Source organism: Mesocricetus auratus, unplaced genomic scaffold (genome assembly GCF_017639785.1).
Source record: "Mesocricetus auratus isolate SY011 unplaced genomic scaffold, BCM_Maur_2.0 Super-Scaffold_100004, whole genome shotgun sequence".
Classification (NCBI taxonomy): Eukaryota; Metazoa; Chordata; class Mammalia; order Rodentia; family Cricetidae; genus Mesocricetus; species Mesocricetus auratus.
Genome location: NW_024429189.1, coordinates 4,288,522 through 4,316,412, shown reverse-complemented (window position 1 = coordinate 4,316,412; position 27,891 = coordinate 4,288,522). Strand labels below are relative to the sequence as shown.

General features: G+C 48.7%; 1 protein-coding gene and 1 non-coding gene across 7 annotated transcripts; one reads left to right on the top strand and one right to left on the bottom strand.

The window, feature by feature from the left end:
- Positions 1-108: 108 nt before the first annotated feature.
- Wdr5 (WD repeat domain 5) lies at positions 109-22,111 on the top strand. 6 transcript variants are annotated; one of them, XM_040745151.1, is made up of 15 exons: positions 116-222; positions 796-875; positions 3,519-3,603; positions 4,185-4,293; positions 4,574-4,647; positions 5,119-5,208; positions 5,370-5,459; positions 5,622-5,705; positions 10,098-10,153; positions 14,138-14,184; positions 17,819-17,894; positions 18,700-18,733; positions 19,043-19,117; positions 19,439-19,526; positions 20,350-22,111. In XM_040745151.1, the coding sequence occupies exons 3-15, from the start codon at positions 3,523-3,525 to the stop codon at positions 20,448-20,450; spliced, it is 1,005 nt and encodes a 334-aa protein (XP_040601085.1). In that variant the 5' UTR covers positions 116-222; positions 796-875; positions 3,519-3,522; the 3' UTR covers positions 20,451-22,111. The 6 variants fall into 6 exon arrangements, with proteins under 6 accessions (XP_012980191.1, XP_005085462.1, XP_040601085.1 ...); XM_013124737.3 differs by lacking the exon at positions 796-875 and having other exon boundaries at positions 109-222; XM_005085405.4 differs by lacking the exon at positions 796-875 and having other exon boundaries at positions 114-222; positions 3,434-3,603.
- Positions 22,112-25,273: 3,162 nt separating this feature from the next.
- Positions 25,274-25,399, bottom strand: LOC121140608. Its single transcript, XR_005877532.1, has one exon. It is a non-coding gene; the product is annotated as a U6atac minor spliceosomal RNA (small nuclear RNA).
- Between the last annotated feature and the right edge of the window lie 2,492 nt (positions 25,400-27,891).

Here is a 27,891-nt window from a genome sequence, read left to right as displayed (position 1 = left end):
TCAAGCAGGAAGCGAGAGCCGCAGACGGCCCCTTTAAGGCACTCCTCCTCCTCTAATTTTTCTGACCCTCGTCGCCGCCCGTTGCCCCGCCCCCTCGCGCACGCGCACTCCCGCCCGCCTACCGCGCCGCTGCCGCCTAGTTCAGGAGCTCGTCTGCTCTCGCGCGCAGGGCCAGCCGACGCGACGCCAGAGCGTCCGGCCCCGCCGCCGCGGCCCCGGCAGGTAAGAGGGTGACCCGGCCCTTTGGGCGCGAGGCGGGCGGCGGCCACGAGGGATAGTGGGCTCCGGGATCCTCAGCGCCGCACGTGTTCCATGGGCCTCGGGCCGGGCCCGGCGCCGCCTGTGCGGCCGCGCCCCGACCCCACCGCCCCTTGTGGTCGTCATGGCCCACCCCTCCCCGCTGCGCCCCTAGACCCTTAGTGGTGCGAGCTCCTCGAAGCCCACCTCGGGCTGGTGTCCTTGGGGGCGGGATTCACGGTCTTTCACCCAGCCAGCGTCTCCCAGGTTTCCTTGGCCACTTGGCGCCCGTCTTAGGTTGCCGTTTGCCAGCACAGTCTTCACCTGACTTCCAGTGCAAGTTTCTACCTGACTAGGCCCAACTCTAGTCAAGGGATTCGTAGGCATTGTCTGGGTCAAGCAGGCAGGCGAACACACAGTGGTGGGAAGCCAAGGCTGCTAGGACCAAGGTATCCAGGAACCCGGAGGGGACGGGTTGATGAAGCTCTTTGTTGGGTTGGCCAACCGCAGTCACCTGAGTGACTGAAACACTCTGTCTCTCCACACTTGTGCACTCAGTGTGTGGGGTGGCACCCAGGAATCTGCACTGGATTGGAGAGAGTAGTGACTGCTGCCCTTCAGGCTCACTGTGGTATCAGGTTGGTTGTGACTGTCAGTTGACTACTTCCTTTGTGGGCTGTGGATGCCAGCCCCAAACCGTTCTGTCTAACACACCTCCCTCTCAGAACTGCCCTCCCCAATCCTGCTTTTCTGTGGGCTTAAAACCTGCACACCTGGACACTCTGTCTAGGACTCCGCCCCGTGAAATAGGAAATCGGTGATTTCTTGTAGATGCTGGCGTCTCTTTTTAGCTACTTTGAACTCCTGAGCCTCCAGCCTCCAGAATGTAGTGAGGCAGACTAGCTAAAGTTGGTGGGGTCCCCCTCCCTTTCCTCAAGACAGGGTTTCTCTGTGTAGGTTCTGGAACTTGCTCTGTACACCAGGCGTATCTTGATCTTAGGGGTTCCCAAATGTGGGCTAAAGCGTGATGCTTTCATATGTTAATATTTGGCATCTAGAAGAAAGATGCTGTCCACGGGGTATTCCGGGGTGGGGAGTGTGCTGGTGCACACTTGTCTGCAAGGTCATCCTCCCACTGCAAGGTGAATCTCCTTGTAAGCTAAAAGAAGCTCATTAGTTCCCAGAGCCTTCCCACCCAAGAGACCTGCCTTACACTGTTGCCCTGTCCTTTCACTGGGCTAGGGAGATCTGCTAGGCTTTGCGAAAGAGACTTTCTAGCCCTTTTTGTTACCTCAGCATCCTCAGCTCCTCCTGCTACCTGTATGGGCAACAGAAGCTGTGGCTATAGGAATCCATGATATGGCCAAATTTGCATTAATAACCTGCCTTGCCAGGCGGTTGTGACACATGCCTTTAATCCCAGCACTCAAGAGGCAGAGACAGGTGGGTCTCTCTGAGTTCAAGGCCAGCCTGGTTTACAGAGTGATTTCCAGGACAGGCTCCAAAGCTACACAGAGAAACCCTGTCTCGAAAAACACGAATAAGCTCCTGGTCAGGCCTGGTGGTGAATATATGCCTGTTACACCTACTGTACCCAGAAGCTAAAACAGGAGGCTTTTGAATACCAGGTACATAACTAGACCCTGCCTCCAATAAGCTAAAAACACCAAGCAGCTGACATTCCCTGGGCACCAGAGCTTTGTTCCCTGGAGAAACCGATGGGACCTACTCTCCTCCAATCCTTGCATCTGGGCTTGAACTACAGCAGGATATGACCTTGATGGAACTGGCTGCAGGTAAAACAGCTTAGCTGCACCTGTGCCGTGTGTGGTGGGCGTTGTAACTGTTACTCCTCTAGGACTGAAGACTAGACATGGTGTGTGTGTGTGTGTGTGTGTGTGTGTGTGTGTGTGTGTCCTTCCTTCATTTGTCTTAGTGTTACATGGGGTCTGTGAGGTTTCAGGTTTAATCTTAAAGCTAGATAGATTTACATCATGCTTCCTCCTTGCATTGATGGCTAAAGAATCCATGACCAGGGACATTTGCAGGCATGCCTTAGTAGCTCACCTTTGAGGACTACTACCTCATTTTCCAGTCATGTGGTGTGCTTTTGTGTGGTGTAACCAGGTGATGGACCTATTACTGCGATGCACACATTTCAGGCTGAGTGCTGTCAAGATGACCAGAATAACTACTTTCCTTTGCACTGTAGCATGCGTCTAGTTTGCAGCAGGAACCTGTGGAGTCAGCGACCACTCTGGTTTACTCTTGTAGCTCTTTTGTAGTACTGTGTGCACTGAGTCCTTGAACTCTGTAAGCTCTTACTCTAGAAGTCAGCTTTGCACCTGCAGCCCGTGAGATCACAGGGAGCAGCTGATAGGTGGTGTCCACTGGGTTCGTAATGCCTGTGTTTTCATGATCAAATTCCTTGGTGCATTTGAGGGTAAGCTCCCAAACTTCTGCACAGGTCTACCTCTTGGCACTTGGCCTATCAGTTTCTGTCAGAAAGCCTTTTTATTAAAAGCTGTGTCTAAGGCTCTTTGAAGCAAAGCTCACATGCCTGTACACATCTAGTACTGCAGTGGGAAGCCTTCTTGAGGGTCAAGTTTTTCTTAAGCTCACAAAGAGGTCAAGAGCAGGTCATCACACAGAACATTGAAGCTTCAGCCCTGGGACAGGGTGACAGGATCCCCAGCTTGGAGCAGTTTATTAGCTGTAGGGTTCAATATAGTGGTCATGTTTTTCCCTTTTTCCTTTTATACTTGGGGGGAGGGTGGTCTTAGGCATGTTAGGTGAATGCTCTCTCTCTGAGTTATTACCTCAGCCCTAACAACCTGTTGTTGTTTTGAGATAGGGTTTCTCTGTGTAGCCCTGTCTGTCTTAGAACTCTGTAGACCATTCTGGCCTCAAACTCAGAGATCCACCTACCTCTGCCTCCCAAGTGCCGGAATTAAAGACATGTGACACCATACCTGTTCAAATTCATTTTATGTGTGTTTTTGTTTTGTCTTTTGCCTGTTTGTATGTCTGCATACCACATGCATGTAGTCCCTACAGAGCCCAGAAGAGGGCGTCAGATTCTCTGACCTGTACTTAAGGGATGGTTTTACAACAAGTGGAAAGCAGACTCAGGTCCTCTGGAACAGCATTCAGTCCCCTCCCAGTAACCTTTTTTAAAGAGAGGATTTGTTTATAGGCCCCATACTGTAGAGTACGCTTTAGCTGACAGCCTCTTCCACTGTGACTCCCCCCTTCACGGTGTCCTGCCCGGTGGGCATCAGAGCCATGGCCACGGAGGAGAAGAAGCCAGAGACAGAGGCTGCAAGAGCACAGCCTACCCCTTCCTCATCAGCCACACAGAGCAAGGTATGTCCCACAGGGACCACTGTGGCAGACAGGCTGGAGAGATTCTAGGGGATGTTATTTCATTAGTCCAGGCTGCTCTGCCCAGTGAGGTTTGCTGGCAGTGTGAGTTTCTGACCACATAGCAATGGTCACACAGAGCTAAATGCTAGGTGCCATCAGACCTAAGGCAGTGGGGGTGGCCTTTAACAAAAAGTACAGTTTGTTTTGAGGCAGAGTCTTCCTGTAGTCCTGGCTGGTGAGGAACACAACATGCAGACCAGGCTAGTCTTGAACTCATGTAGATAAGTCTGCCTCTGCCTACTCCCTCTCCCACTCATGTGCTGGGATTAATTTAAAGATATGCACCATCCTAGTTGACTAAAAAAAATGACAAATCGTTGGTGTGCTGAGGTGGGGACTCCAGAGGAAGTAGGGGCTTTGAAGAGAGTGATAGGCTCACACTGGCAGTTTGAGGTGTGACGTCAGATAAGGAGGTAGTGAGTTCTGGTGTATGAGTTGGGAACCAGCTAATAATTTGGGCATCAAGTGAGTTGATGGGGTGGTGGTAGTTGCCTCTGGCTTATTTGTACGTTCTTCCACAGCCCACACCTGTTAAGCCAAACTATGCTCTGAAGTTCACCCTGGCTGGCCACACGAAAGCTGTGTCCTCTGTGAAGTTCAGCCCCAATGGGGAGTGGCTGGCAAGTTCATGTGAGTATCCTTAGTTCCTTGGCTGGAGAGGAAAGGCTGTCTGAGCTTCAGCTGAGGAAGGGTGGTTGGTAGGGGGCACTGACTGTTACTTCTTACTGCCCCCATAGGTTTGTGTGCGTTCATGTAATTGACTGTTCATATGCCGCTGCCACAGTGAAGTGGTGTGGGGGGGTGGGGTGCAGTGGCCCCTGTGTTTACACTTACTTCACTGAGTAACCTAGGCCCTGGATTTTAGGGGAACAGCTACAACCTCGTCTAACTCCAGCTCCTTTTCTTTCAGCTGCTGATAAACTCATTAAAATATGGGGAGCATATGACGGGAAGTTTGAGAAAACCATATCTGGTCACAAGCTGGTAGGTTTCCTGTGAGGTGCACTGGCTGTTGAGCCAGATGGTTGGTTGCCCTGTCTGTCCTGGAGCTTACTCTATAGACCAGGCTGACCTTGAACTCGGAGATCTGTCTGTCTTGGCCTTCTGGCTTGTCAGGCGTCTCTTTAATGTTGATGGTCTCAGGGTCTTACTATGTAGTCCAGGCTGGTCTGGAACTGCAGTCATTCTGCCTCAGAATTAGGTTTGCACTACCACACCTGGCTGACTACCTTATATTTTTGGTGCAAGCATTTTAAGCCTCCATAGGCGAATGAGTCTAGGAAACCTGGCAGAGCTGAGAGTTGTGACCTTTTGTTCTGGGCTAGATGTCTTGTGCTAACACTGGCCAGATTTCCTGAGGGAGGTCATGGTGCATAGATAGGTAGAACTGGTCTTTTACTGGTCTTTGGGGTTCTGATCCACAAGGTGATAACCAACTGTTTTTTCTTTCCCTAGGGGATATCTGATGTAGCCTGGTCATCAGATTCCAACCTCCTTGTGTCTGCCTCTGATGATAAAACTTTGAAGATATGGGACGTGAGTTCTGTAAGTGACAGTGATCTTCCCAGGGAGTACCTGTAGTTGAGATGAGTTGAATATGTGGGTGGCTGGTCCTGGGGAGGTCTTCACATGTGCAGGGAAGTTCAGGATTTGTGTCTGGGAATATAGCCCCTGAGAATCACAGAGCTTGGTGTGCTGTGCTCTAGGGAAAGTGTCTGAAGACCCTGAAGGGCCACAGTAACTATGTCTTCTGCTGCAACTTCAACCCCCAGTCCAACCTCATCGTCTCAGGGTCTGTAAGTGAGTGGGTCTCTTCTTCGGGGGCGATGTGTGCGGTGTCACACATTGGTGCTCGGTGTGGGGTTAGGCAGGGTGGGGCAGGGTTTGGGTCTCAGGGACCCCACTGTTGCTGCTTCTGTGTTCCTATGAAGTACTTTAACGTCCTGTCTCATCTTTAGTTTGATGAAAGCGTGCGGATATGGGATGTGAAGACAGGGAAGTGCCTCAAGACTTTGCCTGCCCATTCGGACCCAGTATCCGCTGTAAGTCCTCTGCGTGGGTGAACTTACTCGCTCAAGTGCAGCAGCCACATGACCAGAGGCCAAGGCATCTCTTGGCTCTGTGTGCTATGTGGGTAGGTGGGGTACAGCAGGGAGCACCTGGGGAACTTTTGTGGGCTGGGAGGTAGATGACGGGGATTTTCAAGGGGGGTGTTCTAGAATGAATTTTCACAGGATGAGGGTGGTCAGTTCTGAAGGAGTGCGTTTAGACAACAGGGAGCCATGCAGTGGGCATTAAAGAGTGAGTGCTGCTTTACTGGCTTGCTTTTTGTGACTTGCACAGCCTGCTTTCTTAGAGAACCCAGGACCACCAGCCCGGGAATGGTATCACTCCCCATCAGTCACCAATTGAGAAAATGCCCTACAAACTTGCCTACAGCTCAGTGTTATGGTGGCATTTTCTCAATTGAGGCTCCCTTCCTCTCCGATTCTAGCTTGTGTCAAGTTGACATAAAGCTAGCCAGTACAGGGGGAAGAAAAGATTATTTCCTTTTTATATATTTTTTTGTTTTTTGTGTTTTTGTTTTCCGAGACAGGGTTTCTCTGTGGCTTTTGAGGCTGTCTTAGAACTCTCTTTAAAGACCAGGCTAGCCTCAAACTCATAGAGATCCTCCTGCTTCTGCTTCCCTAGTGCTGGGATTAAAGTTGTTTTTATTTTGTTGTGTTTTTTTTTTTTTTTTTTGAGGCAGAGTTTCTCTATGTGGCCCTGGCTGTCCTAGAACTCACTATGTAGACTAGACTGGCCTTGAACTCATAGAGGTCTATCTGCCTCTGTTTTAGTTAGGGTTTTGGCTGCTGTGAAGAAGCACCATGACCAAATCAACTCTTATAAGGAAAGCATTTAGTTGGGGCTGGCTGACAGTTGAGAAGTTTGTCATCATGGCAGGAAGGATGGCAGCATGCAGGCGGCTGTGCTTGAGAGGGAGCAGAGAACTCTATCTGGATGGGCAGGCAGCTGGAAGAGAGTGACACTAGGCTTGGCTTGAACATTTGAAACCTCAGAGTCCACCCCCAGTAGCACACTTCCTCTAACGAGGCCACACCTCCCAATAGTGCCACTTTCTATGAGAGCCTGTGGGGGCCATTTCCATTCAAACCACCACACTTTGCCTGTGGGGGCTGGAACTAAAGGTGTGCTCCGTCCCTGCCTGGGGTGGGTTTCGTCTTCTACTTCATATCAGCCCCATCATTGGAGGAAGTTAGGGCAGGAACCTGGATATAGGAACTGGAGCAGAGGCCATGGAGGAACATTGCTCTTATGGCTTAGTCATTTGTTTTTATACAAGCCAGGGTCACCTGCCTAAAGGTGGCATCGCTCATACTTAAGGCCATCGATCAAGAAAACACCCTGCAGACTTTCTACAGGCCAGTCTTAATGGAGGCATGTTTTCAATTAAGATTTCCTCTTTCCAGATATGTCTAGGTTTGTGTCATGTTGACAAAAACCAACCAGCACAGGTGGCATAAAACTTCGGTGAGCTGTTGATGCCAGGGCCCTCTGATCTCGTAGCGCATAGTGTCTGTCCTTGTTTTAGTCAGCTGCTGTTCTGGTCAAAACAAGAGGCAAGTGTCAAACTGTACATGTCATTATTATTGATTATCCCTTTTTCCCCCTGAGCTGGTCTCATGTATGTTTTCTGAGGATGACCTTATCCTTATGACTCTCCTGCCTCCATCTTCAGAAGGCTGGGATTATAGGTGTATGCCATCACACCAGATTGTTTTTTGTTTTTTTCCTGAACTGGGCGGTGGTGGCTCACACCTTTAATCTCAGCACTCAGGAGGCAGAGGCAAGTGGATCTCTGAGTTTGAAGCCAGCCTGGTCTACAGAGTGAGTTCCAGGACAGGCTCCAAAGCTACACAGAGAAATTCTGTCTCAAAAATTTTTTTTTGAACCCAGGACTGGTGCACACTAGGCAAATGTTCTACCGTTGAGCTGTATTCCCAGCCCAAATTGTGCCAATTATAGAAATGGCTCATTTAGGTGCCAACCTGTGCAACAGAGAGACAAAAGCTCCATTGTAGAGCATTCCCCCTAGGATTCTTGAGCCGCTGGGCTTACTCTCCAGCCCCCAAGAAAGCAAGGGCTCAAAGGTTTCTGTGTCAGTAGAACCAGGATCTTTCATAGCTGCCTGGTGGCAGAAGAAGCATGTGTCAGCATCGGATCCTCTGAACTGGAGTTAAGGTGGTCATGAATTGACATGTGGCTATGCTGAACCAAACCTGAGTCTTCTAATAGAGCAGCAAATGTTTTTGTCTACTGAGCCATCTCTGCAGTACCACCCTCCTCACCCTTTAAAAAAATTAGTTAATTAATTTAGAGACAGGGTCTCAGTATATAGCTTGTCCTGGGCTGGATCTTGCTGTGTAGAGCAGCCTGAGCTCAAACCCACAGATAGCTGCTAGCCTCTGCCTTCCTGGTGCTGAGATTAAAGGTGTAAGCCACCATACCCAGCCCTGGTCTTCAGCTTTAAATACCAACCCTTCCTCATGTTTTGTTTTGCTTTCAAGTGATAGTGGGACTGCCTAACTGCTGTCTGGTTCAGAAAAGCCTCTAGGTATCCATTGTACATCTGTATTGGTGGGACCTACTTAGGGCCAAAACTTGTCTGGGGGCCCTCAAAGAAAGCTTTATTAGCACTTCTGTCAAAGAGGGGGGGTCTGTTGGCACAGCTTTGCACATTCACAGGGTACTTGTGCTGATGACCTGGGACTGGAGACTTAACTAAGGGGCAAAGAGTTCACCTATAGGCCCAGCCTTAACTATACTCTCTTACTAGCTACATCCTTGGCCTGCGAGTTATCACTGTATTTTTGGGATCCTTAATTATTTGCTGTGACTCTCCGGCAGAGAGTCCAGTTAATTTTCCAGGGTAGGTCTGGGTACCGTGTGAGTTTGCTAACTTGCTTCTCCAGGGTGCTATCTGTACATTAGTGTTATCAAAAGTCAGGGTCCATATTGACTCCTTACGCCATAATGTCTTTTTTTTTCGAGACAGGGTTTCTCTGTATTCTTTTGGAGGCTGTCCTGGAACTCGCTCTGTAGACCAGGCTGGCTTCGAACTCACAGAGATCCACCTGCCCCTACCTCCCGAGTGCTGGGATTAAAGGGTGCGCCACCAACGCCTTGCCCTTACCCCATAATGTCTTAATAAGAATTTGTCTTGTGGGGGGGGGGGGGCGGGGCTGGAGAGATGGCTCAGTGGTTAAGAACACTGGCTACTCTTCCAGAGGTCCTGAGTTCAATTCCCAGCAACCACATGGTGGCTCACAGCCATCTGTAATGAGCTCTGATGCTGTCCTCTTCTGACATGTAGGCTCTATGTGTAGATGTAAAAAATAAATATTTAAAAGAAAATTGTCTTGGGTATTAAAGATAGGGGTTAATGCCAGTAGTTGGATTGTCTTGAATTAAGGAAGGAACTGTAAGTGGCTGGCAGTTATGGTTGAGTGGCTGTTCAGCATCAGGCATGTACTTGTCAACAGCAGAAAGTGACCCTTGTGGCTCCAGTGCATGTTGAGTCCAGCTTGGTCCATCATGTTCCTGATGGCAAGAGTCCCTGGAATCTGAAGGTTGCTTGTAAGTTTTTGTAAATGCCTGTGAACCTAGGCCTTAGGAAGCTGAGGTAGGACCATTTCTTAAGCTTGTCACCATACCATGCATTGAGAGTTCATCTGTAAAAAGTTTGTCTTTGGACACATCTGCCAAAGACTCAGTGAAAGTTATAGAAATTCTGGAGATGGACTCAACTCCTGGTATTAAGATTTAAGCAGGGCTGGAGATGTAGTCCAGTTGGTAGAGTGTTTACACAACCTGCACTAGTTCTTGGGTTCTAACACTGCTATTGCATAAGCATGGGCATGGTATTATATGCCTGTAATCCCAGCACTTTGGCAGAGGACAGAAAATTAGGGGACAAAAGCTACAGCTACATAATGAATTCAGGGTCAACTACAGCCACACAAGATCCTGTCTCACAACAAAACCAAATGCACTGAAGTCAGTTACAAAAGGGCCTGGAGTTCACCCAAGGACACCAGGGGCTCGTAGTGAAATTTGCATAATGGCCTGAGTTTCGTGACTGGTTTATCCCACTGAGCATCTGGAGTGGCAGTGATATAGGTGTCAGAGACTCAGGCTTTATGAGTGAGCATCAGAGTACGTGTGGACCATTCCAGAAAGCTGAATGAATCTCCTGACTTTTTGCTGATGGGGAAAAGGTTTTTGTTTTATTTTTTTCCTCAGTTGTATTGGCCTTGTTGGGTGCCAAAAGGGAAGGTGTGTGGTGAGTTCTGTGGTCAGGATGCCACTGGGATCCAGAACCACATGCTACTGATTAGGAAGTCAGCCTGTTTTCCTCCTTTAATTTGTAGGTTCATTTTAACCGCGATGGATCGTTGATCGTTTCCAGTAGCTATGATGGCCTCTGGTAAGTGAGAGTCTCCGTCATGTAGTGAACAAATGTTTATGGCCTGCTGTGCTGCTGTTCCAGCTCTGAGAAGCAGCAAAAAGAGGGGACGCATGCCTCACTTTCCATAAGCCTGTGTCCTCTGGCTGCAGGTTGTTGCTAGTGTGTGGCTCATAGTTAAGTGGATGAAAATCCATAAAGGAGGTGGCAGAGATGGGGACTGAGACCAGACCATCCAGGGCAGAGTGAAAGCTGTGAGCTCTTTGCAGGCCCCTGAGTGTGCCATTTCAAAATTGTAGAGAGACAGTAAAGGGGTTGAATCCTTGTGGTAAGTGAGTGAGTGGCACTGTCTACAGATCCCATGAATTCTGGGCAGATCCCATTGTGTGGAAGAGAGGAGAAGCTAGAGGCGCGTACAGAGCTTCCAGCAGTGGAGGGCGCTGTAGACCTGACTGCTGGGCAGAAGTGATCAGCGTTCTTTAGAAGACAAGGGAGAGTGTAGGTCACAAGAGGCAGGCTTAGGAGTAAAGTGTACTTTAAGCTTGGAGATCGTAACTGTTGATGTTCTGTGTTGAGCAGAAATAGAGGCTGATTGAGAACAGTGCTGGGGTGAGTGGAGCACTGTGTTGGTGTATGGCAGGGGTGATGGGCTGGCTGGATACCCTCACTAAAGGCCATCATTGGCTTTGAGGTAAAAAAGAACTTGGATGCATTTAAATATACCTAACATCAAAGATTCCTGAAATGAAGTGTTTGAGCAGGGCAGGTGACTGACATCTGTGCAGCAAAGTCCCAAGCAAGAATTGATCTGAAGGATAGGACAGGGCAGAGTGACCTAGAGTGAACCAAAGGAACTAGAAACTTCTGTGCCTCAAGCAGAAGTAACCAAAAGGCAGAGTAAAATCTAGACCTAACAGAGATGACTTAAATTCTACTTACAGTTTGATGCTGCATGTAGAACCAAGCCGTGCAGTTGCTCAGCCAGAGCTTTGCCACTTTGAACAGGGCTGGGTTGGGACTTAGCGAAGCTTCTTGGCAATATTATTTGTTTTACTGACCACATACAGAGTATTGAGTGATGTGAACTAAACATTTTCTTTCTCTTTGGGGGTGGCACAAACTTTAGCAAAAAGGCAGTTCTTTCAAAAGAAAGAGAAGTCCATTAAAGCTTGTTTCAGTAGTTCCAGTCTGTCGTGTGTTACTGTGCTGTCACTGTCATAGGCAGATGGCCACCAAGAGACCTCTGGTAGAAGTACACTTGAAACTTGAATTTTCCAGAATGAGTCCAGAGCGTGGGATGTTGGAGAGATGGTAACAGGAGAACCACAGGTCTGTGAGAATGGGTTGGCTGGAGCCCTAGAAACCGGTCTGCAACCAGCACACAACACAGCCCCTTCATGGGGCTGGAGATGAATGACTGAACCCTGGCTATTGTCTGGCAGGGTGCACCTGACTGCCCAGGTGGTAACAGCATTTGGGGCTGTGGTCACCTAGGTGTGCTATAGCACAAAGACACCCCCCTGTGCCCTGTGCTTGTCACTAGTGGCCGAAGTAAAAGCCATAATCCATTTGAGACCATTCTTCTGTTTGCCACAAAGAATAATACCATGTGGCAAAGATGCTGGAGAGAAGTCTGGGGGCACAGAGCCCCTGCACCCCCACATATCCTGCCCTCCTGGCACCCAAGTATGTTGACCAGACTGTGGTGTTAGACAGTGACCTAGAACCTTCATGCCATGTGCAGTCTTGGCTTTAAGAAACTTTCCAAAGAGTTAGAAACAGTTTATTTAAGAAGTTGTCAGGAAGGAGGGAGAGAAGTTAAGAGGTGATGGAACACACCCTCATCCCAGCACTCTGGGAGCAGAAGCTGGCACAGTTCAGGATTTGAAGATAGCCAGGGCTGCATGGTGAGACCCTGTCAGAGAGGAAGACAGAAAAAAGTGGGGTGCAAAGAAATGAGAACCAGTTATGTAAGGCGTGTTTGGTAGGTAAAGAGCTAAAACTTATGACCAAAAGTAAAGATGCGCAGTAGGGAGGTGGGTGCCCTGAGCTCACAGAGGACGGAGCACTAGCAGTGCACTGCACTTGGCCCTCTTCCTAAGTGGACCCTGGAGGCGGCCACCTAAGAGAGCTGGAGGAAGTGATTAATTCATAAGCTTATTAGAGACAGGGTCTTACTTTGTAGCTCTGGAACTCAAATGCAGGCACTCAAATAAAAACAACTAAAAAGCCACCCATGTGGTCCTTCTTCCCTTGCTGCATCAAATTCCTGCCATCCCCACTTGTCGCTTGGAAGTGTAGGTAAACATAAATACATGCCAGTTGTCTCTCAGCCAGTAAGTGACAGACCAGGATCCTCAGAGTCAGCTGCTTTGCCCAGCCTCTGGAACCTCAGCCATGCTGTCTGAGGTGTAGAAATAAGCATTCGCCAGGGTTTAAGGTGATTGCCCCCCCCAAAAAAAAACCAAAAACCTGGTATTAACCAGGTAGATGATGGATGCTTTCATGGGAGAGGGAAGGAACCATGGAGAATGACTACCTGAGCACACACTGGGGAGTTCAGAATGGAGTCAGAAGTCACCATCAGTCACTCTTGAGCTTGTGTGCCAGTAGGTAGTTGGGTTTCAGCCCCTTAGGGTGTTTTTGCTATTGTACAAAAGTAGATTTAAAAGAGATCAGCAGGTGGTACATGTCTTTGATCTTTAATCCCAGCACTGAGAAGGCAGATCTTTGTGAGTTCAAGGCCAGCTAGCTAGAGCTACAGTAATGATAATGAAACTGTCTGAGGGGGTGGGGTGGGATTGTGAGCAGCTGGAGAGATGGCTCAGAGGTTAAGAGCACTGCCAGCTCTTCCAGAGGTCCTGAGTTCAATTCCCAGCAATCACACAGTGCCTCATAACCATCCATAATGAAATCTGGTGCCCTCTTCTGGTCTGCAGGTATACAGACAGAACACTGTATACATAATAAATAAGTCTTTACCAAAAAAGAAAAGAAAAATCCATGAAGGAGTCCAGTCATGGCAGCTTATGTCTGTCATCTAGATATGAGGATCAAAAATAAAATAGAGCCTGCAGAGAAGTGTTACTGGGCGTGTGCTCAGAAGATTGAGCAGAGAGGGGCTCATGCTTCTCGATCAGACCAGCTTGGCCCAGTAGTGGAAACCCTCAGATGTGGAAAGGCTGGTGTTGGGGAAGGAGGACCTGATTGCCTCACCTTGGGGGTGGGATATGGGGCCTGGCCTGGGTAAAGTTTCAGATGCAGTGAGAGCATGGGGGTCTGATTGGGAAGAAGCCTAGCAAAGAGCCAGAGTCCCTGCTTCTGGGAGTCAGCTGAGGAAGTCTGTGGATTGTCTCAAAGAACCATCTCAAAGCCTCTCTGATGGTGATCTCTGAATACATTCCTTGTCATACATCTACAGGGATATCCAGGAAATGCTACAGACTTTATTTGTAACACTCAGCCCTCTGTGGGACACACCAGCCATTGGTGGCCCTTAAATTAGGAGAATATAGAGAGGACAGGTATCTTTCTTTGGTTTTGGTTTAAGACAGGGCTTTTTGTTTTGTGTTTTCTTCTATGTAGCTCTATAGACCAGGCTGGCCTCAGATTCTCAAAAATCCTCCTGCCTTTGCCTCTGGGCTACCCAAATGCTAGAATTAAAAGTGTATACCACCACTGCCTGGCTTCTTCTTTCTTTCTTTCTTTCTTTCTTTCTTTCTTTCTTTTTTTGTGGCTTTTCTTTTTGGAGACAGGGTTTCTCTGTGTAATCCTTCCTGGAGATCAGGTTTCCTTTATGCCAGGTTGGGAGACAATCCTGGGACAGGTAAAGCCTGCCCATGTGTGCACACATAGTTTTTACTCAGTCTCAGAGAGTAATTGTTAAGCTGTGGTGCAGTGCGGTGCTACGGGAACTCTGAGAAGTGCCTTTCCAGAGCTTAGTGGGATTGGTGATAGCACTTACCAGCAATCAGCTTTCTTACATATCGTGTTTTTATTTGACAGCCGCATCTGGGACACTGCCTCTGGCCAGTGTCTGAAGACGCTCATTGGTGAGTGCTCGGTTCTGTCTGGGGAGGGTTGTAAGGGTGGGTGGAGGAGGATAGGGCAGGCTTTCCCAGGCCTGCCATGGCCTGGTGGTCCTTACAGAGTGTCTGTTTTCAAGAACTCACCTTTCCCTTCTGTCCCGGGCTTCCTTGACTCTGGAGGACTCATGGTGTATCCACCCCTCCTTCCTTCCCATGGAACCCTTAGTATCCTGTTGTCTCTCATGCTCAGATGGGGTCCTTGGGGTGTTTTACATGGTTGAATAATGTAGCTCTTTGGGGCCCTACACTCTCCACCTGTGCTCATCACCTTCAGCCTGTCTCTGGCCCCTTCCTCTGTGGAGTTGGGGAGACATGCTCACCTACTGGGGTGCTACAGGCTGGGCAGAGTGTCAGGAGTAGGACAGATTTTAGCTCTCAGGTAGGTGGCTGGAGTGTTGGAAGCGTGTTACTTGACCCAATTGGAGTTCAGAACTTTATTTAGGTTAGCAATGTGAAGGACTGGTGTAGCTCCAAATGACGCTGTAACGATAAACGGCACACTTACTGAAAGTAAAACTAAGTATCTATTGTCGAAATTATTCACAAGATACCATTTTTTTGCCAGACAGGCTTTGGGGGTAGATAGGCTGATGTGGTGAGTTGCTACCTCCCTGAGCTAGTATGATAACTAGTGTGGCCATTGTGGCCTGGCAGATTACTAGGATAGTGCCTGAATTGGCAGAGAAGACAGGAACTCATTCACAATTGGAGTTAAGGTGGCCAGGCAGCAAGCATGGGCAGGGTGACTTCTGACATTTCTCTGACCTGCAGATGTCATGTACACACTTGTGTTTCTCTGTGCTCAACTGCTTAATGACATGCTCACATTTAACACACCCTACTACTACCATCACATGTGTAATGTTCTCTCCAAAACAGCCAGTTGCTGTAGCTCTAGATGGGCTTCACCAGTTTGGGGACACAGTTCGCTCTGAAATAATGACCAATGACTTTTATGCTTTTCTTGCTGTGCGGAGCCACCCTTGGGGCTTCTTGATTTCTCAGAGCAGTCACAGATGCCACTCCCAGTCCTCTCTACCAGGTCCTCTCTGGCACTAAGTCATGCAGCAGCTACTGCAACACATACATAATGCTTGTGTTGCCACCTTGTAAACCATCTGCTACCCTGTGGACAGGGATGTTGTCCTCAGTTCACAGGGTAGCATGTTAGGTACAGATGTCAGCTAGCTGGAAAGCTGCATAGCAAGCCCAGTCATCCCTCAGCATATGTGGGAGAGGGACCTTCCATGGAACACAAAGTCCTCAGATGCTCAGGTCCCTTATTTGAGATGATGCAGCATTTGCATGTGACTTGTGCACTCCTGTGCTTTAAATCTTAAGGTGGTTTAAAATACTGGGTGTGTGGATGTTACAGATGCCAAGAAGCGACTGCCTAACTACACTGTTGGAATGGTGTGCAGTAGGCAGGTATGCATCCAGTTGAGGTGCAGCCATCATAAGCAGCTCAAGGAGGTTGACACAGGGTGGGAAATGCTAGAGTTACAACACTCACTTAAGTTCAGTAGTTGTCCTCAGAAACAGTCAAATTCTGTTTGGTTTTGTGGGGCTGTGGGTTGTTGTGTTTTGTTTGCTTGGTTTTGTGACAGGGTCTCAATTGTGTAGCTCTGGCTGCCCTGGAGCTTGCTTTGTAGACCAAGCTGGTCTCAAACTCAATAGAGATCGACATACTTCTGGAGTGTTGGGATTAAAGTATGCAATACTATGCCCAGCAAATTCTGTGCTTTAAAAAAAAGTATTGTGGCTGGGCGTTGGTGGCGCGTGCCTTTAATCCCAGCACTCGGGAGGCAGAGGCAGGCGGATCTCTGTGAGTTCAAGGCCATCCTGGTCTACAAATCGAGTTCCAGGAAAGCCTCCAAAACAATACAGAGAAACCTTGCCTCAAAAAAAAAAAAGTATTGTGTGTCCGCCCCACCCCCTAGTACATACATGCAAAGTATGTGTGTACTGTGTGTGTGTGTGTACTGTGTGTGTGTGTGTCTGTGCCATGGCACACATGAGGAGGCCAGAGGACAGTTTTCAGGGTTAGATGTCTTCTACTTTGGGTTCTGAACTCAGGTTGTCAGGCCTGTGCAGCAAGTGCATGAGCCGGCTCATCAGTCCTGCGTAGTTTTTGTCTGTCTGTTTTTTATTATTATTCATTTATTTTGCAGCCCCCTCCTATCCTCTCCTCCCAGGCCCTCTCTCCCATTCCCCACCCCCCAATCTCCTCTTCAGTCTCCATCCAGAAAAGGGCAGGTTTCCCCCTATGAGTATCAATAAAGCATGGCAGTAAGACTAGTTATTACCTCCCCGTGTATTAACAGCTCTGGGGTTAAAACTTGTAGAGTGCTTTGTTTAATACCAGTTGTTGGCTAAACTTTGGTCTGTGGTGGACAGCCAGGTTGCAGGACCAGGATTTAAATCTGGGCAGGCAATGGGTAGGAAGCCTTAGACTGAGGTAAGCAGGCTTAGTTGGCCCAAGGTCTCTTTCTCTTCCCCGTGTCTCTTCAGGGTGAAAACTGATTTTCTTTTGGAAGGTTTGGCATTTTAGGACAATTTTGTTGTTGTTGTTGTTTGTTTTTATTTTTCGAGATGGGATTTCTCTGTTTTTTTGTTTGTTTGTTTTTTTCTTTGTAGCCCTGGCTGTCTTGAAACTCATTCTATAGATTAGGCTGGCCTCAAACTCAGATCCACCTGCCTCTGCCTCCCCAGTGCTGGGATTAAAGGTTTGGGCTACCACCACTTGGCTAGAAATTTAAGATTGTCATTAAGGCTTGCTCAGCACAGGTCAGTGATATTTCTCCAGGGATCTGTTTCAGATGTGGCCTGGAGAAGGAGCACAGGTACTGTTCTATGTCAACTGATCCTGAATGGCCCTTTGTGGCCTCAACTGGCCTCACTGTCGTGTCCCTTTCAGTGTATGTGATCAGTCCCACGGAACAGAGCCCCCTGCGAACCTCTGGTGGTAATGAGTGTGTCAGGATGCACTAGTCTTTGTATGCACACCTTAGGACCTGGTGTGATTCCTTGGCTGACCAGGCAGGTCCACCCCAGGACACAGCTTTCTCACCCAGGAGAGGGGCAGACCTCCAAGGGCCCACTGTGAAAGAGTATATAGCATCATTGTGCCCTGGAAAATAGCTTTTACGTGGGCAGTTTCTAGGAGGCCTGGCTCTTCAGCAGGGCTGCAGCCTCCCCACTGCCCTCACTGAATGCTGAGGCTAACGTCAGCAGGCAGAGGCGTGGCCATCACGAAAGGAGGGCTTGCTTGACTGCAGAATGGGAATATGTCCACAGGACTGCCCTAGGCTAGGCAGCTTTCTCCAGGGGGATCAATTGTTCAGCTCTGCTGGGGAGCTTTGGGCCTCCTTTCACATGTGGTGAAGCCTCATATTAGCAGAGCACAGGGGTGAAGACTTAAGAACATGAATGGCAGGGAAGGTGATGGGAGATAGAATGTCAGGCTCTTGGAGGCCTTAGGGAATAGTGGTAATAGTATAGGTGGCAGGGGCCTCACACATGTCCTCCTGCATGGGTGACAGGGAGCTGTCCTGCCTCTCTTCTCTGCCAAGAGTCATCTTGTCTTTGTTCTGTGCAGATGATGATAATCCTCCAGTGTCCTTTGTGAAGTTCTCTCCAAATGGCAAATATATCCTGGCCGCAACTTTGGACAAGTGAGTGCTTTGGACACAGCCTTCATGGGTGGGGTTCCTCTCTTCCAGTAGCCTAGTTAAGGTGGTTTACATTTGGGCATTAGTGCTTGGCCCTGGACTATGGACTGAGGAGCTGAAGAAAGGTTGTCCACTCCAGATAGTTCTAATATGAGAAAGATTTTTTACGCAGAGGTGAGGCAGGACAGGTGGTCTCTGAAGGCCTTCTTGGGCCTCTGAGCTCCTTGACTTTTGTTTGTTTGCTTTCAGTGCGAGGCTGGAGCCCATGGCCTCACACATGCTAGGCTGTCTTTAAGCCAGTTCTCAGGCTCTGAGCACCTTCATGTATCAGGATCTCACTGTCATACATGCTGACCCCCTTCTAGGTGCTCATGTAAGCTGGCACACTGTACAAGGTCTTAAAGGAACCTTGCCTGCTCACCCCTGCTGCCTGATGGGCATTATCCTGGTTAGCCTACCACTTCTCCCAATGATCAGCATGCACCTCTGTCCCAAGGACGAGTGAGCGGACGATGCTTCCTGGGAAGTTTGTTCTGGATGTTTCTGGAGCCAGTGTGGTTTTCCACATTCTGTTTGTGACTAACCCCTGGTTTTGCAAAGACAGCCAACAACCTCTTTTCTTCAGTCTGTCTCTGAACTACAAGTACAAGGGTCCTTGTGTTTGCTCCTGTGTGCCTTAGAGTGGCTGAGCCTAATGGATGAACTGAGGATCCTCTATGCTGACATCCATGGTTGTTGGGAAGTGGTGGCATCAGAGGCGGGGTGTGGCCAAAAATGGGCTGCCCCTCACTCCCACTCTCTCTTTCAGCACGCTGAAGCTCTGGGACTACAGCAAGGGGAAGGTGAGCTTCAGGCACGCAGCTGGCCTGACCTTCTGCGTGCCAGCCCCAGGTAACAGGTTGAAGGGTGGTGCAGCAGATCCAGGACTTGAAGCAGGAGAGACTAAGTCTTTTGATAAGCAAGTTTGGAACAACTCCCTTTAAAGATGTGGTGTTTTATGAATGGTTAGTCTTCCTGTGGCCTTTGCCCAGTATGTGTCTAGAATATTCAGAATATGTTTAGGCACTGGTCAGATGTGTGTGCCCAGAACTTGGAATCCTCCGGAATGAAAGAGAACCACAGATGCTAACAATGCACGCCCACCTTTTCAGTGCCTGAAGACATACACTGGCCACAAGAACGAGAAATACTGCATATTTGCCAACTTCTCCGTGACAGGTGGGAAGGTGAGTCTTCCACAGAGCTGCTGTCACCTTGCCAGCTCTCTTCTGAGAGGCCACCCACCACAGGTGGCTTCATTTCATGTCTTTGTGAAGCTTTCCTAAACCTATGGAACAAATCCATACATGCCCTCTGGATGGAACTGTGGTGACTGGATAGAAACTTAGACTCGCTGAGGGGTGGCATGGGAGGCATTTGCCATGTCCGCAGGTTGGGGGAATGAGGGTTTAGAGTGGTACCAGGCAGCTTGCCTATGGCTACTGACTCAGCACATAACTTCCTGGTGTCTTGCCTATCCTCACTGGCTGCCTGCTGTGCTACTGCAGTGGATCGTGTCTGGTTCTGAAGATAACCTGGTGTATATTTGGAATCTGCAGACCAAGGAGATTGTGCAGAAGTTGCAGGGTCACACAGGTAGGCAGTCATTTGGAGATGGGCCATACGGGTGGGTGGAGCCACCCAGGGGAGCCTCTCAGTCCTCCAAGTGCTTGGTTGTCTTTGTGATTTAGGGGCACACAGGCAGATGTTGTTACTCTGCCATCCCAGCCCTGCAGGCCTGAGAGGAAGCATCATCAAGGGCTCTTTCTTGTCTTGGGTTCTGGGCCTGGTTGGTTATAGGTGTTGATTAGACCCAGGCCTCCTTGGAGTATAGCTTGTTTTCCTCCCTGGAAACCAAGCATCTTGGGCCTGGATAGCTGCTGGCAATGGGATCCAAAAGTGAATGTGGGAAGTGTCTAACCTTCCTGGTGAGCTTCGTTTCCTGGAGGCTCCAGTCCCTTTAGGGTTCTAGCTTTCCATCTCCCAGGCAGAGCTCAGCCTTGAACAAGTCTAACATCTGGCTCTGACAGCAGTTGCCTTCATCTGGGAGTGGCTTGGTTACAGTTGCTGTATTCCTGAGCACCCAGGGAACAGGCAGAGTTAGTGGACTTCACATGCCATCTCATTAATGCCAGTATCCCTGCCCATCCCATCCCAGGGAGAGCAATATCATGAAGGTTATGTTGGGTGGTAGGAGGCAGTGGGAGTAGTCAGCTCTGGGACCAGTAAGGAGGGCTGAGGACCCTGCTGGACTCCCACCAAGTTTCCTCTGCCCAGCACACGCTGCGGTGCTTGTTACTGTTGCTGGCATTCTGAGCACTCCCCCCAACCCCCGTGGTGCTCCCTGTGCTCCTGAGGCCAGCCAGGCATGTGCTGCCGCTGCTTATCCTGGAGTAGCACCTGACTAACTCTCTTTCAGATGTTGTGATTTCCACGGCTTGTCACCCGACAGAGAACATCATTGCCTCAGCAGCGCTAGAGAATGACAAAACAATCAAACTGTGGAAGAGTGACTGCTAAGTCCTGGCTCCACAAGAGACTTCAGGAAGCCGCCCAGATTGGCAAGAAACACACGTGGGGCAGAGGTGTGAGGCCAGGCTGGGTGACAGGACTGGTGCACCTCTTCTCTGAAGATGTCGGGTCAGGGGAGTGCACACTCCCGAGTCTTGATAGCCACTGTGACATTTCTTGCCAATTCTGTCCCTGCCTGGGGAAGTTCCTGGTCTGTGCTCAGAGGCAGCAAATTTTTAATTTTTTATTACGAGAGTGAGTTCAACTCATCATTTTCCCCAGTAATTGTTCTGTATCATTTTGGTATTGTATTGCCCAGTGCACACACTGGAGCAGGACCTGCAGCCCCACTCCCGTTCCCTGCCTCAGCCTTGGCCTGCTTGTTCATGTTCCCTGCCTGTAATAGTACCCAGTGTGTTTCCAGGACTTTCTGGAAACATAGAAAGGTTGTAAGTTGTATCCGTGTTAAGTCCCTTTGTATTTTTGGAGTTCATAGATTAACACTGACCTCTCAGTGGTTGCACAATGTCCCTTGTCTCACTGGTGTCACTCAGTAAGCTACATACACTGTAATAAAGGTGGACTTGAATCCTCTGTGGCCCTGAGCTCTGGCAGGAGCTCATCCTCACCTGGTTTTTAGAAAGCTCCCCCCCAGAGCAGGGGTTGGAAAGGTCTCTGGGAAGATGGATCCTTGCTATGCCTCTTCTTTCCCAGTGGCTGCTGTGGGCACTGAGTGTTTGGAGAGGAAGACTCAGTTGAAAAAGAGTGGAAATCTTGGACAAGCATTATGTAGGGAGGTTCTGGTCCTCTCCGTTCTTTGTGAGGCTCAGGGTCACCTGTGCAGGAGGGAGGGGTTCAATATGGTGCTTGTCCCAGCAGGTACAGTGTCCTGCCTTGACCTCTAAACCCACCAGCCTCTCTTAGCCCCTGCCTCAAATGGATCCTCTGGTGTCCTGGCTTCTGCATGACCAGACCTGGGAAGAGGCGATGGCCAGACTCAGAGCTGCACAGCATTTTCACAACTGCTGGCCATACCCAGGGTGGCCTGACTTGGAACAGAATGCAGAAGTTCTCTGGGTGTTTCCAGTCCAGATGGGTGGGTGAGGCTTCTGCACAGGCAGGGACTGCAGAAGGCTGCGGAGAGGTTCTGGGCTTGCTCTCGCTGCTGCAGCCTGCTTAGTCAACAGATCCATATGAAGCCAGGTCATCGAGGTCTATGTGGCTGGGCTCTCTTCGTTGAGGGCCTGTCCTCAGCCTGTGGTCCTTACAGCCATGTGTTGGCCACTCCATCAGGCAAGATAAGAATTCTAAAAGGGGTTGGAAAAGGTACCTCCTGTAGACTCCTGTCCCCTCCTTTGGTGTGCACACGGGGTTAGAGAGGGTGGCTTGTCACTGACATGTGGGTTCTGGGGCCCCTGGCATCTTTTGGATTGATGTGCCTGGGTTCTGGTCAGCGTTGTGGGCATGTTGCTGTGGGGTTTCTGGAGGGGTGTTGAGGTCCTTCCAGCTGTGGCCTGGTGTGTGGGCCCCCTCCTCAGAGAGGGAGCTTGCTTGCCATGCTGAGCACAGTATCCCCAAGTATAGTTTATTTTTTCTACAGTTGAACTCTGTTGTAGATTTATGTAAAAATACATTCTCTTTTTGAAAATAAAGATTTTCATGTCTTGTAATTTTATCTCATTATAACTTCTTTTATACATAGATATGTTGTTCCAGGTTAGAGGACAGCCTGTTGTTCCCTCCTCCCACCGTATGTGTTCTGGGATAGGACTCTTCTTCAGGCTTGGTGGCAAGTTCTGTTATCCATTGAGCCACTTTGCTGACTCTTATATATGAATTTCTTGTCGGGCGTTGGTGGCACACGCTTTTAATCCAAGCACTCGGGAGGCAGAGGCAGGAGAATCTTTGTGAGTTCGAGACCAGCCTGATCTACAAGAGCTAGTTCCAGGGCAGCCTCCAAAGCCACAGAGAAACCGTGTCTCAAAAAACCAAAAAAGAATTTCTTAACAAGGTGGTGGTGGTGGCGGTTGCGGCAAGCATCTTTAATCCCAGGCAGAGCATGGCAGATCTCTGAGTTTGAGGCCAGTTTGGTCTGCAGAGCAAGTTCCAGGACAACCAAGGCTACACACAGAAACCCTGTCTTAAAAAAGAATTTCTTACCAGGCAAGGCAATGCATGTCTTATTAAGGAGTGCCAAAGATCTCTGAGAGAAGGAAGTTGCTAGGAATGCATGAAGAATGTGGTAAGGATTTAGATAATGAATTCCGTTGGAAGTCTGCAGCAAGTCACCCTATAGTCCCGATACATGTATTCAAGATCAGCCTGAGCTGTATAGTGAGACCAAGTCTGGAGAACAGCCTGTATTAGTCAGGGTTCTCTAGAGTCACAGAACTAATGGAATGTATCTCATATAAATGTATATATGTATACACATGTATGAACATTTATTGGAATGATTTATAAACTGAAGTCCAACAATGGCTAGTTATAAATGGAAAGTTCAAGAATCTAGTAGCTGCTCAGTCCCATGAAGTTGGGTGTAGATGCTAGAATCCGGAAGTGGGTTCCAGTGACAGTGAATTGGTCTTTCTGTCCCACCAGCCAACTCCCAAATAATGAAACGGACTAATTATGAAAGCTTGACCCATAGCTCGAACTTGTTCCTAACTAGGTCTTATAACTTAAATTAACCCATTTATATTAGTCTACAATCACATGACATTACCTCTTCCATCCTGAACCTCTTTCCTCTGTCTCCTGGTATCTCCTGTGCACCTTGATTTCTCTTTTCCTTTCTCCCTGGAAATCCTGCCTTTTATTACAGCAATCACAGCAAACATCTTCACACAGTGTACAAACATCCCACAAGTAAAGGGATGGATGTGTTGACAAGGGCAAGCAGGCAAAGACCCTTCTTCCATCGTCCTTAGTGCAGACTTCAGCAGAAGGTGTGGCCCGGGTTAAAGTTGTGCCTCCCTGCCTCAAAGTCTGGATTACAAGTGTGCCTGCTATCTGGATTCTAGTTCATTCCAGATACAGTCAAGTTGACAACCAAGAATATCCATCACAGTCCATCCCTAGTCATCTTCACACACACAGTCGCCTTATGTCATGATTGATTTCCAAATGAAAGCAATAACCTGGTCATAACGCCTAAGCATAACTCCCACGTACAATTGCAAGCACATTATGTATTTAACCAGCTCTCATTATACCCAACATGATATAACTATCCCTCATACAACCACAAACATAAATTTAGAGTAGTAGTAATGTCTTTTTGGGGGGGCATCCTACTATATTAAATTTATATGTGATAATCATTGATATTCTCTTAATTGATGTTGCAACATATAAGGAAAGAAAACAACGCCCGGCGTGATTCCATTTTTCAGTTGTCTTAATGCTTTAAACTTTTGTTCTGGCCAGGAGTTGGTGGCACACGCCTTTAATCCCAGCACTCAGGAGGCAGAGGCAGGCAGATATGTGTGAGTTCGAGGCCAGCCTAGTCTACAAAGTGAGTTCCAGGACAGCCTCCAAGACAATACAGAGAAACCCTGTCTCGAAAAAACAAAATCAAAAAACAAAACCCAAACTTTTGTTCTGTGTGTACACATTATATGTGAACATTTGTTCACACACAGGCCATACATATACACAGATACGAATGGGTATGCATCTCAGCACAGATTGCAGTACACATATATACATGTATGTGGTTACTAAATACACAGCACGTGCAAGCTTGATGCCAATTTAAGGAAGCCCGTATGACTACCACCTTCTGGTACAGCCTGCTCTGGGAAAGCCCACAAGAGCTCCCAGGGATAGCCACCTCCATGCCTGAAGCAGTACTTGGGGGCTATTTGCTGTTTGAGCATTAAGGGCAAGAATTCTATCAGGGTCAGGTGGTGGTGGCGCACGCCTTTAATCCCAGCACTCAGGAGGCAGAGGCAGGCAGATCTCTGTGAGTTCGAGGCCAGCCTGGTCTACAGCATGAGTTTCAGGACATCCAGGACTGTTTCACAGAGAAACTCTGTCTTTAAAAACCCTGTCTTTTTTTTTTTTTTTTTTTTTTTTTGTTGTTGTTGTTGTTTTGAGACAGGGTTTCTCTGTATTGTTTTGGAGCCTGCCCTGGAACTCGCTAGGTAGAGACCAGGTTGGTCTCGAACTCACGGAGATCTGCCTACCTCTGCATCCCTAGTTAAAGGCGTGCGCCACCAACTGTCTTAAAAAACCAAAAGGGTGTGGGGGGCGAGAATTCTATCTGGAAAACCCCAATATCTGAAGGCAATGAGCAAAAAGCTCTTACTAGATGGGAAGCGGAGTTTCCAGGCTGGCAACCTTCTAGGCTTCCGACTGAAACCACCTCTGTGATGCAGTCTGCCCTTGTCCCTGGGCACAGATACGCGGTTCAGAGAGCCAGGGATGGTGATCAGAAGAGAAATTTTGAGCAAGACTATAGGATGTACAAAACACATACACCCCCCCCCAAAAGTGGTTAGGGGCTCAGAGGTTAAGAGAGAGCACTGACTGCTCTTCCAGGGGTCCTGAGTTCAATTCTCAGCAACCACATGGTGGCTCACAACCATCTGTAATGAGATCTGGTGCCCTCTGCTGGCATGTAGGCAAATGTGCAAGTAGGACATTGTATACGTAATATACATAACAATTAATTAAAACAAAACAAAAAAACCCATTTAATCCCAGCACTCGGGAGGCAGAGGCAGGCGGTTCTCTGTGAGTTCGAGACCAGCCTGGTCTACAAGTGCTAGTTCCAGCACAGCCTCCAAAGCCACAGAGAAACCCTGCCTCAAAAAATAAAACAAACGAAAAAACAGTGGTTAGATGCCACGAAGTAGGTGGCAATGCCTTAACCGTATGCGTGTTGTTAGGCCCAAGGGCCTCTTCCATCCTTGTCAAGGGGAGTGCTAACCTTCTCTCCTTTCATACAACACAATCCTAAAGCATTCCAGCGACCCTATTTATAGCTCAATTATTGTAACATTTTATGATAATGGTGATTTTTATTTGTCCTCCACAAAGACGTGACTGTTGAAAGTGCGTCTAATTTTTAATTTTCATTTAGCTGCCTGATAATTTAAGCGCTTATTCAATGGTAGAAAAAAATTTATCCATTTTATCCCGACTACCCTTTAATTAATTCATACAACTAGCCAAGCAAAGGCTGACGGGAACACCGGAAGTTGTGAGCGTTCTTCAGAAAAAGATTCCCCCGGAAACAAAACAGGGCTGGCGCACGTCCAACGGGGACACGCTTGCCGACGGCGGGAAGTGGAAGTGGTCAGAACGAATCAGAGGCCGAGCGTTGGGTGATCCTCCACGGATTTCCGGGCGGTCGGTGCTTAGTCGGCGGGGAAGCCGTGCACCGTGTCTGCGCATGCTCTGCGGCTCCACCACCACCGACTGCGAATGCGCAGTGACGTCAGGCTGCGTGTGTGCTGGTGCCCTGAGTGCGAGGAAGGGCATGGCTACCCTACACAGTGGTGGCGTTCCCTGCTTTTGCGCCCACGTCTAGGGCTCCTTGGTTAAGTCCCTTCCATAGAAGAATCCATCGAACCAGACCGGCTTGGCGGCTCAAGCCCTCTTTCGTAAAAACACCGTGGTACGAGCGCGCACGAGTCTATACAGGGACAGGCGTATCCACACGTGCACGAGTGTCATGCGCGTTTTTACAAACGAATGGCCTAGTGCACACGAGTGTACGCAAACAGTGAAGGGCCCTTCTGTTTGTGTCTGCTGTGTTTGTGTTTTTCGGGCTGTGTGTGTGTTTCCAGGTGTGTTTGTTCGACACAGTCTTCAGTAGTTAGCTGGGCATGTGGTGTATGCCTCTGTCAGTAGTTGGGAAGTGAAGTAGGATTGAGTTCTAGTCCAGCCTAGTCTGGGTAAAAGAGAAGATGTGTCTCAGAAACAAACAGGACTTAATTTTCTTTTCTTTTCTTTTTTTTTTTTTTTTTTTGGTTTTTCAAGACAGGGTTTCTCAGTAGCTATGGAGCCCGTCCTGGAACTAGCAGCCCTGTAGACCAGGCTGGCCTCAGACTCAGAGATCTGTCTGCCTCTGCCTCGCCAAAGCTGGGATGAAAGGTCTACATCCTCATGCCCTGTGGTCTGGTGTTACTGAGTTGTTTTTCTCCTGAGAAGTGGCGATTACAGATGGGAAACTGATCATAGACAGAAAAGAGCAGGTCACCTTGCAGATTGTATGAGAGAGCCCAGGGCTAGAAGGCTGGGCCAACTTCCTGGAGGTGGGAGCTGGACCTGAGTCACCCGGGGCCTGAGGTGGGAGTAGCATTTTGCATGATCTTGGGTAAGTTTGCAGGACTTTGGGAGGCCTAGGTATTGCCTGGAGCTGGCAGATTGAGTTGGCAGGCAGTTTGGTTTGGCACCAACAAGGCTCTGTCCACCTTGTGGGCTTCAAGTTCATCGGGCAGAGTAGGGAAGGGTTATCTGGCTCCACAGGAACCCCAGACCAGGCCTCTTAAGCTTTAAAACAAAGCAAAATCAAAGACGTTTACTTGGTGTGTGTGCGTGCATGTGTGTTTGTGTGCTATGGCGCACCTGTAGAGGGCAGGGGGACAGCTTTTCAGAGTCAGTTCTCTCATGTGGGTCCTGGGATCCAATTCATGTTTCACATCAGTCACCAGATGCCAGCCTTCTGTGGTTCCTACCGTCATGGCCTGACTGCATTTGGTGCAGGTAGAGGTCATTTCCCCAATTTTGGACAAAGCTGTGGTGACTCAGGCTAAGAGAAGATGGTTAGAAGGGCTTTGCAGGCTTGGGACTGAGCTGGGAGAGCCAGGCCACAGTTCTTTCTTGGATAGCCTGCAGAACCTTTTTTTTTTTTTTTTTTTTTTTTGGTTTTTCGAGACAGGGTTTCTCTGTGGCTTTGGAGGCTGTCCTGGGACTAACTCTTGTACACCAGGCTGGCCTCAAACTCATAGAGATCCTCCTGCCTCTGCCTCCGGAGTCCTGGGATTACAGGTGTGGGCCACCACCGCCCGGCAGCTAGGGCTTCTTATTGGCTAGCTCTGTCTTAATTATGAACCCATAACTACTAATCTGTGTATTTTTCCATGGCCTTATCTTACCAGAGAAGACCTGGCGTGTCTTACTCTCCCAGTCCCTCCATGGCGTCCCTTTTTCCTTGCCTCTCTGCCTAACTTTCCCAGAATTCCTCTCATTTTCTAGTCACGCCTATCTTTCTGCCTCTATTGACCAAACATGTTTTATCCATCAGCCAATAAGAGAAACATATATACACATCTCCTGTCAAGTTCTTTGTCATGAATCATGCCTTGACAAATCTCCACTGATATCCCAGGGCATTAGAAACAGTGAGAAAGCACTTGAGGCCAGCAGGCCGGGCTTGGATACAGGTAGAACTGGCTTTTTCTCAGGTGCCTTAGAGTCTGGGGCAGGAAGATGGACA